At 36.6% G+C, this 20,111-nt stretch overlaps 1 protein-coding gene across 1 annotated transcript in view; it reads left to right on the forward strand.

Annotated features, from left to right (window-relative positions):
• LOC136867176 (uncharacterized) overlaps window positions 1-20,111 on the forward strand; it is a 247,008-nt gene that overhangs the window by 165,359 nt on the left and 61,538 nt on the right. Inside the window, exon 5 of the mRNA XM_067144299.2 lies at window positions 3,097-3,165. Within this exon, the coding sequence (XP_067000400.2) occupies window positions 3,097-3,165 (69 nt within the window). The remainder of the gene's footprint in view (window positions 1-3,096; window positions 3,166-20,111) is intronic.

Raw genomic sequence — 20,111 nt, forward strand, 5'->3', positions numbered from 1 at the left:
GGCAGAGTTAACCTCCATATAATTCATGGCCAAGGAGTGTGACCCGAAGAGATGTTTAATAACCAACTGGTCCGAAGTATAATACTTCAGCTGAAATTTGTTTTAGAAAGAGAGTGTGATCTGCAGTAACGTGCTGATACTTTTATGGTCCCCAACGCACGTTTTTATATTTATAGTCTTTTGTTTTACACACCTTTTAATACACTGATGTTATTGAATAATTGCCAGTGGAAAAGGTTTTCATATTCGTTTTCTCATCTTTTTAACGCCTTATAACACTCTCATCTCATCTTTAGAAACAGTGGATAGCCAATAACTTTCACTGTACACCTATGTACATGACATAAAATACACGCATATCAAGAAAAGAAAATAACATATCAAGTGTTTACACATAACTTTTGGATAGTTTTTATTCATGTATTCAATAGCACATTTTCTCACTTAACAAATTCTGTTCCCTTGTCCTCTGCAGAAACTTCCTAACGAAGTTGTACTGAATGAACTTACCTCTGAAATCAGTCATCCACTCTGCGCTGTATTTTGAGGTGGTATCACATTCTTACTGAATTTCATTATATAGCGTTAAAGTTAAGCAGTCATTTACTTCTGCCTAACTTCTATCAACTACTTTATTTACGCATTTGTTACAGAAACATGTTCTTTTTCTTTTCAAATATTGTTTACAGAGCACCAGTCAACGAGTATTGCTAATCGACTCAGGCATAGAGTTCCATTGTCGACAAGAGAGCTTGGTAGTGTGCACATAGCGAGTAAACTGTACCGAAGATGATCGATCACGTGCAATATAATCACTGGAGTGTATAAATATTGATAATGGAAGTATAACCAAATACAGTAGTCAGTACGCGACACTCGGTGAGATATCGAGGGACAGCTGTTAGAGCTCTCTTTAGCTGGTAGACCTGAGAACTACTGATTCTGTCATAAGAGCACGTGTATTTGTGTGTGAAGTTTTTGATGTTATTTATGCGTTTTCAGTGAGTTGACATAATTAAATAGTAGCGTGTCGTTCCTCGATATCTCGTCTCAACATGAGAGGAAAGGCATGTGCTGTGTTTGGCTGCAGTAACTATGAAGTAAAGAAGAATGCACGGTCTTTCTTTCGCTACCCTCGTGACAAGAAAACGTAAGTAATATTGTGCTTGCACATATATTCTTCCAATGACAGAGATTTTTATAGTACTTCATAATCTTCTGACCTGCTCGACTCATATTTTAACTGGCTTAAAATATAATACGCATATTTTATTGTATAGTGCAGCAGTTAACCTTCAATACTGCTATGTTGTTGTATGTGTGATCTGTGGGTTTTGAAATGTCACAGAAGTAATTTGGATAAGGTGTACAAGAAAGAAGGGACATTACACTTATATAAGAATTATAAGATCTGTTCAGATCATTTCCAGGCCAGCGACTTTAAAAATCCTCTACTATACAGCCAAGGGTATGTTACATTTTTACTCTAATTGTACGTAAATATTCCTCAAAGCATCACTGTCGACAACATTTTCATACTTTTCTTTCTTTTATCCCTCTTCTCAGATTAAAGCCGGGATTTTATAGATTTTCTTTCTGTTAGTAGGCTTCATGTTAAGAGGAAAATTGTCCAGCTTTTAAATGTTAATTCATTTGCATCATGTGTGTAAGGAATGTGCTGATATTTTTATTAACAAGTGTTTTAGTGTGATGATACAATGTTTTTAAATGAGAAAAAAAGACAAATCTAACTGTAAAAGTTCAGACAGGAATGCTAAAGCAAAAAATGTAATGCATAAATGAAAGATCAACCCATTTCACAGCAGTTCATTTCACATCTTGTTTACATGTCTAATTTCAGTCTTTAAATAATAACCTTTTAAATAATTCTTCATTCATATATTCAGAATTGTTTTAGCAACTTCGAAGTTAATATCTCAATAATACTTTCTTTCTAGATGTAATTTATTTATCCATTTTCGTATATGCATTTCCATTGATATTTGAATTTAGTGCAACTTTTCAGGTCAAGTCACTAGGAGAGCCACCGTCGAATTGTCTCCCATTTTAACAAGGCTAAATCCGTGTCACGTATTGTCTCTACTGTATTTGGTATAACTCACGCTTAATTGCTCATGATAACTGATGCATCAGTGATTGGGTTCTCGCAATAACCAACGGATAGTACACAATTTTAGAAATTTTCAAGGGACAGAAAAAGCCTGTCGTTACAACAGAGTTCTCGCTACAGCGGACTTCTACTGTATATTTGCTTCTGGATTTTATCGTTATTAAAGTCATCTACTTTGAGAGAATTGGGAAGGCAAAGTTGTTTGTTCAGTTAAGAACTTTTGACGACTCTCAAGTTGTCTTTTCTATGGGTGCTTCTGGTGAATGTTGGAGCTGTTTGCCCAGGAAACATTGTAGCATAAGTTTACACCTCCAATTTCTACTCCATCCAACTTTGTATGGTACTTGGTATCTGAGAGATTTGTGAATTTAACTGTCAACATTGTGGTACCTGAGCCTCACTGCTATAGTTAAGTAAGCCTTGACTACAGAGGACTGATGTGCAATATTACAGGCTTCCCGGTAATTTTTTTTTGTGGTTTTCAGAGACACCGAGGGGGACAAAAATTTTGACATATCAACATGAGGCTGGGAAATTATTTCTGCTGACCCTAGACTAAGTAAGGTGTTCAAGAAATCTGTACATTGCAGTTTTATATGTTTAGTAAAATAAGCACAAGAAAACTTGCTCTTTACAGATCTATATTGAAAGTGGAGAGGTTATTTATGTGTACTGTACATTTCTGGCAGAAATCAATAAATGTGTTATATAATAAAAATGCACAAATAGTATTATAATTGAGTGTGTTTCTTTAGCATAATTACCATGGTTGGTATCAAATTTTAATGTATGATATTTATTTTAAATACTAATATGTGTTATTCAAATAATCCTGTAGAACAAATTATGGGAATAGATGAAAATTAATCAAAAATAACTCTTGTAGCTGTAGCTGTAGCTATATTTGATTCAGTAACAGTGTATGTTGCATTGTAGAATATTTTCAGTATTATTTCTTGTTTCAGGTTTGAAAAATGAAATGACCAAATCTCAGGCAGGAGGAGATGAATTACCAGAACGTCGAAGAACACGAGGTGAGATTTAGATACATGTGTAGTGACCTCATTTGTACACATATCATTAGAATCTGAAGATGTAAGACTCTAATTTAATGAATTGGAAGGATACTCATCCCTCGCTGGAATGCATTCAAATTCAAATGTTTCAACCTGGTGGGAGGGGATGGTAATTAGACGTGCCAAGTCTCCCGATTTAAGCAGGAGACTCCCGATCGCCGGGACCGATTCCCGATTTTCACAGCAGTGTCAGTAATTTTTGTATTATTTTAAACTCCCGCGGATTTCCTCGTTCTATCAATATATGGCTGAGCATAGCTAGTTGATAGTAGTTCTAATAATGATACCAGATGGCAGTACGGGGCATGGTGGCCAGTCATGTGCTCCTCTTAGGTCTATAATACAGTCGTTCTCTTTGCAAACGAGTCAGGCGAGTAACCTAACCTCAGAAGTAGCACGCCATAGGCGTCTACCCAGGCCAGGATCGGCAGAAGTGCTCGTGTTGTGTCTTAATATTTGTTTTGGCCAAAATGTCAAAAAAGTAATATGATGCAGTGTTTAAAAGTGCTTATAGGGAAGAGTTTCCATGTTTGAGTGGATCCAGGAAGTGACCAACGTTCACATTCTGTACTATATGTAGGTGTGATTTTTTTCAGTTGCGCATGGCAGGAAGTGCAATATACTCAAGCATGTGCAAATGAAAAATATAAGGAGAGTGTCCAGTGTGTAGAAAGGAACCAGAAACTGAACTTTTCATGTATAAACCAAGATATAAATCTTGTGACGAATGCCGAGGCGTTATTTACGTCACTTATCGTAGAACATAACCTGCATGTAAATTGTAGGACCTTTGTTTCGCAAAATCTCTCCTGATTCAGAAATTGCTAGAACGAAAACGGCAGCTATCATTACAGAAATGTGCATGGAAGAAAGGGTGAAAATTATCACATTTGCAGGTGAATGCATTTTCTGTTGCTACTGATGGTAGCAATAAAAGCGACTTGAAAATATATCCCATTGTTGTAACATTTTTTTAGTCCTGAACTCAATGAAATTGTGTTGTCTACTCTCTGTGCCTAATTTAGAAGGGGATGCTACTGGAGCTAACATTGCCAATCTTTTGCTCTCAACTTTTTGGGAATTCCACATTCCATTAAAAACTGCCTAGCTCTTGGTGCTGATAATGCTCCAGTAATGGTAGGATTAAATAATGGTGTGGCAGGATGTTTGAAGTTGGAAAATAGTAGCATAATCATCGTAGGCTGCTCTTGTCCCCTAATTAATCTTGCTGCAGAGAAGGGTGGGGCGTGCTTGCTCATAAATGTAGATGAAAGTATAATTGATATATTTTATTATCTGGAAAGGAGTGCAAAGTGGAAAGAAAAGTTCAGAGAATTTCAGACTTTACACAACACAGAGATCAGGAAAATTCTGAAGCATGTGCTTACTCGATGGTTATCACTAAGAAGGTGTTTAGATAGGATTTTGCTGTAGTGGGACCCTTTGGTTACTTTATTCTGGAGCGAAATTGTGAGTAAGGATTCTCAGATGGGAACTTCGAAGACTTACAAAATTCCTAAGCACAGTTTAAGTGCAGATGTGTCTTGTTTGTCTGAAAAGGTGAAGGATTGTCACAATATTTCACCACACTCCTCAGTTAAAAGGGAAACCCAGTCATTCAGTTTCACTAAAAAAGTTGAAACTACTGATGACACTAAGAGCCATGCATTGTCACGTGAAGAACAACTGTTCATGTTCCTTTAATCAAATTTACATAAATATTTTTGCCTTTTTCTCTCAAGTTTTATGGATATCTTTGAGAATCCAAACATAGCTCTTCAGTCAAGTATGCCGCACATCCATTTATCGAGGTCAGTTTTGGAGGAACTATTGAAGAATGTGATGGCAAAGTTTGTGAAACGACACGTTATTAAAAGCTTCTCCTCTCTCCTTAATGTAGATTATCATACTCCAGCAAATCAAAAGGATGATTGTGATCTGATGATAGGGAAATCTGCGTTTGTTTTAGTGAACACTTTGAAGTCTGAGGAAAAGTGCATATTCTTTAAGCCTATTAGAAAGTGTTTCTCTTCATCAGGTGGCTACATGGTACACAAATTTCCTTTCAAAGATGAAGTTTTAATTATTGCAGAAGTTGCAAATATTTCTGCTATAAGTAAGGCATCATTTTCTAGCCTTAGATTTTTCATTAACAAGTTTCCGAACATTCTGGCTAGTGAAACAAAACATTTAGATAAAGAAACTTATATTCTGCACTCCCGGCTCCGTAACTTTCAGCTCAAAGAAACAGACCTGGCAAAAGGAAGAATTGATGTTCAATGGGCATTGGTAGGTCAGATTAAATTAGCTAATGGTATGCTTAAATATGACAGATTCTCTAAGGTGATGCTTGCTATTTTATCAATTCCACATAGCAATGCAGAATGTGAAAGGATTTTCAGCAAAGTCACAAAGACAAAAACACAGTTCAGATCCTTGCTGTCTGAACAAACTTTGGAGAAACTTTTAACCTTGAAATCTGTTCAGCAAGGCAAGTGCTTTGAGCAAAAATTGTTCCGAGTTTCTGAAGGGGGCTAAGTCAGCTACGTGTTGAACAACAATTAGTCATAATGTGATCACCATGTTAAAGGATGAGAAGTCACATGTTCCTACAGTTCAGGTATGTCCAGTATTTAGTATATATATTGAAACAGGAACGCCCGTACTTTAGCTTAGTGGAGAGCATGGATTGACCCCAGGGCGTGTACGGTCCATGCTCAGAGAGTATAAGAGAGAAGGGTAGTGCAATAAGTTCTTTTTAAAGTGGAACTTGCATTTTATTGAAGAAAACATAGAAATTATATCACCTTTACAGATGAATGGTTTGAGTGTCCTGAAAGATGTGAAGGCATCGTCCCTCGGTGTCGGCGTCGTCTCACCAAGGTACCACATCATCCCACGGCGGTTATCGACCCTCAATGTTAAAGGAGACTTGAACCTGGGATTGGTCGTCTGGTGATAGTGCAGCGTGGAATAGTTGATTAGCTTTGTATTCCATTAAAGTCCCATGAAGGGAGTAGAGAAATGTAAGAGGTTTGCACAGAATGTCAATAGAATCTGATACAACACTTCTCTACCGCACTGCACTGCAAGACACTGTTTATTAACTGAACAAGTTCCACTGTAAATGGTGTTGGACGCACATTACTTTGAAAAAATGGATTCAAAATCATAATTCTGTGGAAATATTAGAAATTAACACTGTTCATGAAATAGTCACTGGCGGACTCGAAGTGATAGGCAACGAAAAATAATCTGGAATTTTCTGAGATTCAACGGTTTACAACTTTACTTAATCTCAGTGTGAAGAAGAGGAATAAGTTGAGTCCTACGGACACAGTCTTTTGTACCGTTTGTAATGAGTACGGAGAAGCAAATGCAATGATGTAGCATACACACGTGGAAATATATTAAAGTTTCTATGAAGACAGTAAAGAAACAGTTTATGACTCTTAACACGCAGTCTTGCGAAAAAGAACCAAGTTTCATTAAGACACAGTCTTCATCAAAAAATTACAGTCTCTCAGAAATAAATTCTCCACTGAGGCACAGTTTTTACAAGTAGCTTAACACAATCTCTTGACAATAAATGTAGGCACAATCTTTCACGAAGTGAGTTAACATAGTCCTTTGAAATGAAATGAAGGCACAGTATTTCAGGAAGTGAATTAACACAGTCTTTGAAAAGAAATGTCAGCACAGTCTTATGAAAAGGAATGTTAACACAGTTTTCACGAAGTGAATTAACACAGTCTTTTGGAAAGAAATGTTGGCACTGTCTTTTACGATGCCAATTAACACTGTCCTTTGAAAAGAAATGTACTTTCACTAGAGCACAGTTTTCACGAAATAACTTAACACATTCACGCCCGTATCCGAGTTATTGCCTATAGCACGTGACCATGCTGTGGACCTTACCAGAGTTTGCCTGGATAAGCGCAACCTTGAACTGGAGCCGTTCCCGCGCAGCTGGGATCTATTTTGGTCACAAATATGTGCGAGAAAGATGAAGGTAATACCTTTATGAATGCTTGTACTCGCCAGAAAACACATGGCCACGGCATTTTCCCTCCCAATGCACTTCTTTTGTTTTGTTTCTGAAGGTAGCCTAGCGCTGACCCAACTAGCTGCGTAGTAGGTTTGTTATTGCACCAACGTGTGTATAATCGCGTTCTAAATTGTAACCATGGCGTGTAGGAACAATATAAATGATGTAAGTGGTGCGAATTTACAAAGCACAGTTTTTCAGCTGCTTGAAAATTATCTTGGCCAGGGGTATACAGTCTGTATGGACAATTATTACAATAGCGTTGAACTCGCGGAACATTACAGGAATAGAACACTCTCGTATGTGGAACAATATGGTCATTAATAGGGGTGTACCAAAAGATCTAAAGGAACATAAGGGAATTGTCAAATGTGGGAAAAAGTGAACCCGAGATACAAGTACAGTCACCTCTCTCCGACATCTCAGATCCATCTACTTCATCAGCTCCAAGTCAACGTCCCGCGATTTTGCCGCCAAAAAGGGCACCGGCCAAGGATCACCATTTATGTTAGATGGGAAGAGAAAAGAGCATATTCTCTTGAAGATTCCACCATCAAATAAAGTCAAGTTCTCCTCAAGAAGGCGCAAAGTGTGCTTCAAAAATAAAATTATTAGTTAAACACGCTATTTTTGTGGAAAGTGTGGTGTTCCATTCACCCAGGAAAGTGTGACATTACCTACTACGCCCTGCAGAGATACTAGAGGACTTTATTAAGGTATGTGGAAAATTTTGTTTCTATATCTTGTTTAGTTTAGAACTTATTGTGAAAAGAATTTGTTGTTGTTTGCTCTGCCACTAACAGGTGGAATAGCTGGGCCAGCCCTTTAACTAGCCCGCTCAGATGATGGTCGTGAATGTGTTAACACAGTCTCTCGAAAAGGAAATAATATTTCACTAAGGCACAGTCTTTACACACTAAGTCCTTTACACTCTTATAACAGCACAGTTTCAAAAATATCTAGTGATTACTGTATAGTCTCTGCAATACGAAATTCACAAGACGAAAATAATGTTAATCAGCTCGACAGATCGACATTACAAATGATGGCCAGGCAGGCATCAATTTTTGATAATGGGACAAAGTGTCTCATAGTGCATTGGCACTGCCGGTGGCTACAATTAGCCTACGCAGTGGCCTCCACGGTATGCACTAGCCAGCGTCTTGGTAGGTGTGCTAGGTACCAACTGATGAGCCCAGCCTAGCACACGAGGGCGAAACGCTGGCAACCAGGAATGAGTTAGCTGGAAAATTTATAATGTCCAATAACGGACCATTTATATTGGTATTACAAATGAACAAGTTTCCTGCTTACACGCGAAGTTAGTCTAATGAGAATATGTTCGACACTTGTATCGCATATTTTCTATCACCGGTCCTTAGCCGGACAGAGTAACACATGGTACTACCGCAGCTGGCCCGCACGGCGTGGCTCCTTATATTGCTCTAGTCAGACGGCCAGACTGAAAATATGAGCCTCTTTAAAATTTTATAACTCGGCCATTCTTCTGCCAATTTTCATGAAATCTTGGGCAGTAGTATTTGTTATCCAGGCCTACAAGGTAACGTTCTTCAAATCGCGATCGGACATCTCGTTCGTGATGTAATGACATTGAAGCGAATGGAACATTCGATCATGACGTCACTTGGCCTTGGCTGGTACTCTGCAGCGAGTGATCACTTGAACGCTGTCACCCATGATGCCTGCACGCTCGGCGCTCGTTTTAAATCCACACAGTCGGGTGTTATTGCGTTCTCCTCAAGAAATACATGAACGGCGAATGCTGACTGGGCATTCCCGTTTCAATATTCACATATAAATGATTAAAAATATATATAGGCCAAATAGAATTGTTAATGTATTGAATTATAAACGGAGGCGCGGAAAGGAACTGGCCACCCTACCACACACAAACTCTGGTTCAGGAACACCTCTGCGGAGGTTCGGAACTGCCTTCGGGCAGAATAACCCTTACCTTACCATTGAATTATAATCAATTAGTGCATGTTCTGCCATCAATAATGTCATAATACATCGCAATTCGCTGCCAAATTTTCCTGATTTTTTTACTTTTGAAAGTCGACATGTTTGTAATTACCATTTTGGAGGAAAGCTAAGTATTCGTTCCTTATTGTCAACCCTAATGTGTCTAAAGGCACTTCAGTTAGTATTAATTTCAACGTTCTGTGTGTATTTAAATTTGGTATCCCCTGTTGTATATTAGAATTGGGTGAGCTTTTGAATCTGCTATGAACAGATGACATATCCAGCCAGAATCTTTAATACTCTGTCCATAATAAATACACCAGCCTGCAAAGATTTTCCGGCAAAAGTAATTGTATGTCATATACGTTAGATTTAGTGTCCTTATGTAAAAAATAATACCAGTTGTTTCATATCACGTACATATTTGTGACAAGTCCGTCTCATGTTTATGCTGATGGAGCTTCGTTGTTGTAAATGAGGTTTGGATTGGTTGCATGGAATGCAGGTATGGACATGTCTGAGAGAAAATATTGTATGTGTTCTGTTTTGGAGGAGAGTAGGTAATCGTACAGGAACACCAGGAGAGCAATTAGAACAGTTGCAGTTCACGCATGCGCAATGTCAGACAAGTTTTACTTTATAAAGGTAAAAAACTGAATGTATCCTCCTAATTCAATAATCATATAATTCGATCATTAGATGGAGTAATCAAATTCAAACATGTTTCGGCTCGTTTGAGCCATCTTCAGTGAAAAAAAAAAAAGGGAGGGGTTGAAATAATTTACATAATACAAGATAAAAAACACAAAAACATAATGAAGGAACAAATGAAAAAACAAGAGAGAGACATGACGGAAACAAAAAATAGTACAATATACAATATTTACATCATGTGGAGCAAAAAAACAACTCGCTGTGATAAAATACAGTGAAAACAGAGGTTAATACAGAATATAATTGAAACTTAAAACTGTGTTAACCTAAGAAGAAAAGAAATGAAAACAAATGATACAGATGGAAATGAACAATAAGTGCACATAGTGAGGTTGCGGACCTCTTAGTTTACAAAATATTGATTTTATAACAATTCAAAACAGGGTGAAATCACTGTGTCGAAAATTCAGGCCGAAAGTCTCTCTTTGTGGAAACACTTTCATATCGAGTGGCTAGGAGGGGAACGGGAGCGAAAATGTTTGAGAAACCAAGCCTGAGATAATGTGCAGGCAAAATGCCTGTGACATGCTGGCCAGCGGCAGAAGATATTGAGAATGCTGCTGTTCTAAAGTTTTAAATTCCATTGGTGTTTTCCATCACGTCACATGTGCGTGTACATACATACAAACAGACAGAAATTACAGAAAAGTAAAAAGTGCATTTTCTTGTTACTGGGGACATGACCAATACAGAAATACCATTCCTTTCAAATTCTGAGCAATGTACAGACAAAACTTATTTTATATATATAAGACTAACTTATGGTGTTATGATCACTATTTACCAACTGAGTAATTTGCACATATCACCATAGAAAATGAAATCTAACAGACATAGAATGGTATTAAAGTGTTGACCATATGTTAGGTAATGCGGACATGGGACCTCGCTGGACTTGGTTAAAGGAAATGGACACTTGAGTGGTCAGATTTTCATTCATTGTTATGTCTTGATGGTGTGAATGAGGATATTAAATAGGCCTTTAATTGAACACACCAGTACTTATCACATAAATATTAAGAAGTAAATTTAAAAGTCTACAATTGTGTTTCAAAACGTAAACATGCATACGGTACTCACAAATATAAATAAAAATCCTTCCTGTAAGTATGTAAAACACTGATAAGCTACACAATATGCTGTCAAAACTTTATACAAACCCAACTAAAACAAGGAGGGAATTCAACCAAGCCAAATATCGCTAAAAATTATGTAAAATACCAGTATCCAAAGTTATTCTTGTCTTTCCAAGTCACATCCTTCTAGAGAGAGCTAAGATGGAAAACCACTTCTAGGGAAAGAAAAGTTAGAAAGATGGCAGGAGCATATGCAACAGTTGTATCAAGGTAAAGAAGTAGAAGATATGGTTCTGGAACAAGAAGAGGCTGTTGATGCTGATGACATGGGAGACCCAATTTTGAGGTCAGAATTCGACAGAGCTTGGAGAGACCTAAGTAGGAACAAGGCACCAAGAATTGATGACATACCCTTAGAATTACTTACTGCCTTAAGAAAAACCAGCATGGAGATGTTATTCTGTTTAGTGTGTAAGATGCATGATACAGGAGAAGTGCCATCCGATTTTCGGCAGAATGTTGTTATACCTATTCCCAAGAAAGCCGGTGCTGACAGGTGTAAAAACTACCACACCATTAGTTTAGTATCTCATGCCTGCAAAATTTTAACACGTATTGTGTACAGAAGAATGGAAAAACAAGTTGAAGCTGAGTTGGGAGAAGATCAATTTGGCTTCAGAAGAAATATAGGAACACGTGAAGCAATCCTGACTTTACGTCTGATCTTAGAGGATCGAATCAAGGAGGACAAGCCCACATACATGGCATTTGTAGATCTAGAAAAGGCATTCGATAATGTTGACTGGACCAAGCTATTTAAGATTCTGAAGGTGATTGTGATCAGATACCAAGAACAAAGAATTATCTACAATCTGTATAAAAATCAGTCTGCAGTGATAAGAATAGAGGGCTTTGAAAAAGCAGCAGCAATCCAGAAAGGAGTGAGGCAAGGCTGCAGTTTGTCCCCCCCCCCTCCTTTTCAATGTTTATATAGAACAGGCAGTAAAGGAAATCAAAGAGGAATTTTGAAAGGGAATCACAATCCAAGGAGAGGAAATCAAAACCTTGAGATTTGCCGATGATACTGTTATATTATCTGAGACTGCAGTGGATCTCGAGAAGCTGCTGAATAGTATGGATGAAGTGTTGGGTAAGAATTACAGGATGAAAATAAGTAAGTCCAAAACAAAAGTAATGGAGTGCAGTCGAACGAAGGCAGGTGACGCAGGAAATATTAGATTAGGAAATGAAGTCTTAAAGGAAGTGGATGAATATTGTTACTTGGGTAGTAAAATAACTAACGATGGCAGAAGTAAGGAGGACATAAGAGGCAGACTAGCACAAGCAAGGAATAGCTTTCTTAAGAAAAGAAATTTGCTCACTACAAACATTGATATAGGAATTAGAAAGGTGTTTTTGAAGACTTCCGTGTGGATCGTGGCATTGTATGGATGTGAAACGTGGACGATAACTAGCTCAGAAAGAAAGAGAATAGAAGCTTTTGAAATGTGGTGTTTCAGAAGAATGCTGAAGGTGAGACGGATAGATCAAATCACGAATGAAGAGATACTGAATCGAATTGGTGAGAGGAGATCGATTTGGCTAAATTTGACGAGAAGAAGTGATAGAATGATAGGACACATCTTAAGACACCCAGGACTTGTTCAGTTGGTTTTTGAAGGAAGTGTAGGTGGTAAGAACAGTAGGGGTAGACCAAGATATGAATATGACAAGCAGATTAGAGCAGATGTAGGATGCAATACTTCCATAGAAATGAAAAGGTTAGCGCAGGGTAGGGTGGCACGGAGAGCTTCATCAAACCAGTCTATGGACTGATGACTCAAACAAAAATATTATTATTATTATTATTATTATTATTATTATTATTATTATTATTATTATTATTATGATTATTATTATATCATTCTGATCAGTTCCATATAAATGCTATCATTTACACTCAAAATTACAGCTTAATGTACTCTCTTTTTCTTTTATAACCAGAGTGCTTATCCATCAACTTGACTCTGTTTTGCTTTCTACACACTAACATGGTTCTTAACATTTTAACCAAACATTTATGCAGTCACCTTGGTAAATTTCCCAATACCAACAACTGATTTCCGTAGTCAGCCAAATCTGACTCTTACAGTATTTCACTTTTTTTAAAAAAAAATTTTAGAAGTTGTTTTATGTTGCTTCGATACAGATACACAATTATCATAGTCTTTACATGAGATCTTCGTCCCACATCCTTTCTGCTGTGGGGTATACTCTAAAATTGGCGATCAGCTAGTTCTTCAATCCTTGGAGCGATTTTCTGTGATTTCCTATTTTCACTTCAGGCAAATGCTGAGCTAGTCCTTTGATTAAAGCCATGGCCGTTTCCTTCTCAGTCTTAGTCCTTTCTGTGCCTGTTGCATTTTCGGACGTGTTCCAAAATGGCGTCCATGAAAGGTATAGACCGCTCAGGCCAAGATAGTATACAAGAAAGTCTTGACATGTGAATACAATAGGAGGCCATGATTAACTTGGAACGAATACCTTTAAAAGGCGGTGCAGAACAGAGCAATATCTGGGGAATTGTTTCAAGAAAACAAGTAAAATAATATATATTATTTAAAAAAATATACTTGAAAAACTGAACTCGAGACGAGAGGAAGCAAACTGCTGTTGCTGCATCGAAGAAGAGAAATAGTCAAGATTATGGCGGAAGTTTTGAAGAATAACTGTTGTAAATTAAGAGAAGATGGCAAGATACTTGCAGAAACACTGTGAAAAATATATAGAGACAGCGTGATATACAAGAATTTATTCAAATACGTATGCTGATGGACCCAAGGCGCAAGATTAGTGATACATTGGAACTCATTAATTAGAAGTCGTAAAGAAAGAGAAGGATAGGAAAGAATCATTCCGTCAGAAAAAGAATCGAGGAAGAAATTACATTTTCAGAAAACAAATAATTTTAAAATTGAAGTTTTTTATAAGATGAGACTGAAGATCATACGCAGATATAGAGAATTGGTTAACTAGAACGCAAGAGAAGACTGATAGAATATTTAAAAAAAAGAAATAATATTCTAAGAAAATCTTAAAATGAACACTTACTTCTCGACTTTATTTGATTATATTGGCAGCAATTCCAAGAAGAAGATGACTTGCTAAACATCCAGATGGACCAACTTGGTGGGAGATATGATCCAACCAGCTGACCCTACCTAAAATGAGATGAGGAATCCAGCCAAACCTCAGACCATGGCCAATGGACCAGCGATGTGACGAGCAGGAGGAGAGCAACTGACAGCTAATATTATGAAAGACGAGCTAAGTGTTTGCCATAAGTATTATAATTCTTAGTTTAGCTAGACATATGCATTAGTTTATAGTATTCTAAGTGTGAAATATTTTAGAGTGCAAGTGAAACAGTGAAGTGAAGTGTGTTACATGTAATCTGCTAATACTATATTAAGTTAGTATATAATTAGATTGATATCTTGTGGAGTCTGGATATCCATAAAGTAAGTGATTTACCAAGGTAATTGAAAATACGAGTAGGAAGAAAAGCTATCGAACAGCTGAATACAAAGATTATCGTATGGTGAATAATATCTACGGATCTTGCGAAACCATTCAGTCAATGATTATGTCACAGGTGGATCGCATGAGAGGAAATGAAAGATACAGTCGAGTTATTCCTTGTAAAGTAATGTTGTTAAATGCACGAACGAAATGTTTAAGGTAATATCGGAAGAGAATTAATCTATTTAAAGGAGTATTTACGTAAAGAAGAATGGTACATCTTAGTAATTGCATTTATTATGAAAGAGGTTATGAATGATGAAAAATGGTATTTAGAAAGATGAAATGGAATTGATTGAAGGTTTTATAGTGAAGAAAGAAGATATATGAATTAATTTGTGTATGATAATGTGGGTTTTGGTGATTATAAGACGTATGTAATAATAATAATAATAATAATAATAATAATAATAATAATGTTTTATTTATTCTGGCAAAGTTAGGGATGTACTCCCTTTCTTACACTTAACCAGTCTTAACCTAGAACACTTAACAATAACTACTGATGGCAATAATATGATAATATTAACAATAATAAGAGTAATAGTATTAACAAAAATAATCACACTTACAAAAATCATATCTATATAGTACAAATTGTACGTAGAGTAAATTAAAAATATATGAATAATGAGTACTATAACTACTACTTAAGAGAATAGAAAATACATACGTTTCTACAGTACACCGAAATAGTGCCTTCATTTGAGAGGGGAATAGAAGGATTAGTAAGAAGAAGAAAGTGATGAAGAAAAAGAAGGGAGATCTGTGAAAGGAAGAGGGAAGTAATGATGGAGAGGCAGTAGGAGGAGGTGTTTTCGGGTCATAACTTGACGATTCATGTATGGTTACCTAGTATTTCGGCACAGGCATGTTTAAAAGCTGAGCTGCTGGACATGCTTCTGACGTCCACTGGTAAGAGATTCCATTGTCGGGCTGCGGTAACGGTGAATGATTTCGTGTAGATTGCTGTTCTGTGTATAGGAAGGGATAAACACATGGTGCTGCAGGATCGGGTATTTTTGTTGTGGTTTGTGGAGAGGAGCTTCATGGGATCACGGAGATAGACTGGTTGAGAAGTTTTAAGAATATTGTGCAAAAAGCAAAGAGTATGAAGTGTGCGTCGTCGTTGCAGGCGAAGCCACCCGAGCCGCGTGTAAGACGGTGTGACATGGTCAGCGTAACAAAGTCCACAGATAAATCTTACGCAAGCATTCTGAGCACACTGTAATTTCCTTCCCCAGTCTACTCCTAGGTTGTTATAAACTATATCGCAATAATCAGAATGAGGTAATGCGAGTGATTCAACAAGAATTTTCTTTAGTTTAAAAGTGAATTTGAATTTACTGAGACAGTGTAGCGTTCCGTATATTTTTCTACACACAGATATAGTTTGGGCAGACCAGGACAGATGTTCGTCAAATATTAAACCAAGATTTCTTACATTTTGGCTATACTGTATGGGAGCACCACTTATGGACAACTGTGGTAACGCTGTTCGATTGAGTTTGCAGAGTAATTTAGGGTAACCAATAATTATTGCCTGGGATTTGGATGGGTTTAATTTTAATCCGTGATTTCTGGCCCATGTATCTATGGTCATCAAGTCTTCATTCAGGTGACGTGTTTCTGAGTGTAGGTTTTCTGGTATTTACAGTGATTTAATCCGGAAGCTATGCCATTTATATACAAAGAGAAAAATATATGGATGGTAGATGCTAAAATATGTATATATTGGATCACTTAGACGGTGCAAGCACAAGGAAAGAGATACACTGTGGGAGTGACACAAAATAAGGTATGAATGGTGGATATTTACATATAGTTGAGATTAGAGAGTTAACGTAACGTCAAGTACAGCTGTTAATATTAAAATATATTCTCGTAACATATGTGAAGTGAAAGATGTGCTAAGTCAATATAGATACTAGAAGCGACACATATAAATAGTACCGAGATATCATAACGTAAATACTTATGGAATTATTTGCACATATGATATATTAAATATAAGCCTGGTGAGTGGATGCATATTGAGCTGTATAGCAGTAAATGAAGAATTATTTAGATAGAATAGTGAGATAGATTATTTTATATTTTGAGTGTTGATTTATAATTCTTGTGGTAACTTTAAAAGAGAAGCTCGTAAATTAGGAGCCGTGATTTAAAAGGCAATAGGGATGGAAACCTTAGCCCGTCAGTCGTCATAAAACATTTCTTTGCCAGAGAATAACTTTGACGATGAATTCAGATAGCAAAAATTTAGACTTTATCAATTGTGAGGAGATATTCCATTTTAAACTACAAAGTGATTATGGTACAATGATTGATTTGAATGATTTGAATTGTTTAATTTTCTTGCAAGCTAATTAATTACTTACATAATAATTGATTGATCGATTTAATTTTCAAACATGATTATGAATGATGAAGCTTAAGTTCATTTCAGAAATAGTGAATTCATTTTATTATTTTATTTTGTTAGTAAGCCAGCGCTGACTTAAATGTAAAATATTATGAATTATTGTTGATTTTAATCATCAATTATGGAAGTTCTTAGTAATACGAGTTCTCTGTTCTTTAATTTTTACTTAATTTAATAAATGTGTTTTATTATTTTCTTAAAAAGTGAGTGATAATTTCTAGGAGTTGAGAGCAGATAGACTTAGTTTCTTAGATGTTTATCATATGATTTGCATCGGAGTTAAGCGGTCAATGATGGATTTACTCTTGAATGTGATAGGATGGAGACGTTCATCGGTGATTGTCGCGTGCGGTCCCTACCTTTTTCTCTGAATTCGTGTTGATCTTAGCCAAGAAGAAAAATTAGATATTTTTCTTAGTGAAGAAATACCCTGAGATTACATCTGGCTGTCGGGATATTGTAGCTGTGTCGTACTTGGACGCGGGAAGGGTTCATTTCCTATCCAGTCGCTAAAAGAAACCTGTGTGTGTAGTTAAACTGGTAGCAAAGAATAATATAATGAAAACATCTTGCATAGAATGTTTTTGTGACAATGAAATTACTTAAATATATAAATGAAACACATCATTTCTAATGCCTTACTTGCTCCTTTTCAGATAAGGGAGCAAAAAAAATAGAAAGAAACTTTTGCTTACTCCAAGTATCAACTACCAAACAAAGCTATTTGCTTTACGTCGCACCGACACAGGTAGGTCTTATGGCGACGATGGGACAGGAAAGGCCTAAGAGTGGGAAGGAAGCGGCCGTGGCCTTAATCAAGGTAGAGCCTAAGCATTTGCCTGGTGTGAAAATGGGAAACCACGAAAAACCCTCTTCAGGGCTGCCGACAGTGGAGTTCGAACCCACTATCTCCCGGATGCAAGCTCACCGCTGTGCGACCCTAACCACATGGCCAACTCGCCCGGTACCGAACAAAGCAGCCCAGACGTTCTTGTTTTATTAATATTATGTACAATAATTGCTTACGATATGTTTATAATCATTACATTTTATTAGAATAGACAGTTATTATTTGCTCTATGAGTGTGTAAAATGTTCAAATAGATAAACTAAACATTTAATATCTATATATAAAAGAACATGACTGACTGACTGATTCATCATCGCCGAGCCAAAACTACTGGATATAACGAAATGAAATTTAGGGGACACATTTATATTACAATGTAGGTGCTCGCTAAGGGAGGATTTTTGGATATTCCATTGCTAAGGGGGTGAAAAGGGGGGTGAATTTTTAAAATGATTGTATCTATATTCAAACTTTAAAAGTTTACAGATGTAAAAGTTGGTATTTAGAATCTCCTTTCAAAATAGACTTGTACTTTTTTATTTTCGGAAAATCCCACTAGGAGGGGTTAAAAGGGTGAAAAAGAGGTTGAATGCCTTTAATGAGGATACTTATATCTCAGAAACTGAAGAAATTACAGACCTGAAAAATGGTATTTGGATCTCCTTTAAAAACAAAGAAAAGCACAATTTTTGGGGGGGAAATCATTTTGGGGAGTGGGGGTGAAAAGGAGTTAAATTCCTTTTATGAGGACACATATCTCATGAAGATATTACAGTCGTGATAATTGGTATTTAGAATATCCTTTACTAATAAAGAAACAAGTATTTTTTCCAGAAAATTCACTTAATGGTTGGGGGGGGGGGGGGGGGAGTGTGAAAGGAAGTGGAAAAAAAGTGAATTATTTTTATGGGGTAACATATCTCAAAACTGAAGGTAACAGACATGAACATTGGTATTTGGAATCTCCTTTAAACATAAAGAAACATGCCTTCTTTCATGGGGGGGAAATCAACTTAACGGCGGTGGGGTGAAAGAAAAAGGAATTGAAACCAATTGATTTTATTGTTCATAATGTAGGCTACTTGATTCTGACCATAAACCGATAATTTTTAATCTTTCCTGGGTTCGTTTTCAAGAGCCATCTTTTCCTTTGGAGAACTTAGTTATATCACAGTAGATTCTCCTGGTAAATAAATACAAATTTAAACACACACACTTATATATAAAATAACATGTCCTGACTGACTGACTGACTGACTGACTGACTGATTCATCATCGCCGAGCCAAAACTACTGAACATAAAGAAATGAAATTTTGAGGATACATTTATATTACAATGTAGGTGCTCGCTAAGGGAGGATTTTCAAATATTCCATCGCTAAGAGAGTGAAAAGGGGGATGATTTTTTTAAAATGATTGTACTATACCTCAAAAACTTAACAGTGTAAAGACGTGGTAATTGGTACTTAAAATCTTCATTAAAAATAAGGAAAAACTTAAGAGAGGATAAACAGGAGTCACAAAGGGGGTGAATTCTTTTAATTTAATTAATTAATTTATTTATTATGGCTTCTTTCATGTGGCGAAGTTAGGGCACACGGGCCTCTCTTACACTTAACCACAATACAACAAATAATATTAAGGTTGCCTATTACTAATTATACTACTTATACTATTTTCCTAAATTAAGTTACACACCCACACAATATGCAGCTTATTAGCTTATTAGCTCGTTACTTCAGTCCTCTTTTCTATCTCACACAAACACTTGCACACACACTTACAATATACACACTTATCAACTACCCTTACGTTTACATTATATAAAACTAACAGAAACAATTTTTAATTTTACAATTACCAATCACACGCACACAATACACACCAATACATACTTCAGTTGGTAACTCTCAACAGGAAGTCTCGGCAAGATATTTAAAATTTGAGGAAAGAGTCAATGATCCTGACACTTACTGGCAGGGAATTCCAAAGCCTGAAACCGGTTACAATAAAAGATTTATTATACACAGAAGAGTGGTGAAGAGGAATAGCTAAAGTGGAGCCCGAGCGAGTGTTACGGTTATGGAAGGAAGAGAGGAAGTGAAGTTTAGATGAAATATACTGGGGGGGAATTATTATGCAGGAGTTTGTGTATTAAGACAAGTATATGAATTCACGTCTCTTATCAGGTTTTAACCAGTGCAGTGCTTGATAGTAAGGAG

This window comes from Anabrus simplex, chromosome 3, assembly GCF_040414725.1.
Source record: "Anabrus simplex isolate iqAnaSimp1 chromosome 3, ASM4041472v1, whole genome shotgun sequence".
Taxonomy (NCBI): Eukaryota; Metazoa; Arthropoda; class Insecta; order Orthoptera; family Tettigoniidae; genus Anabrus; species Anabrus simplex.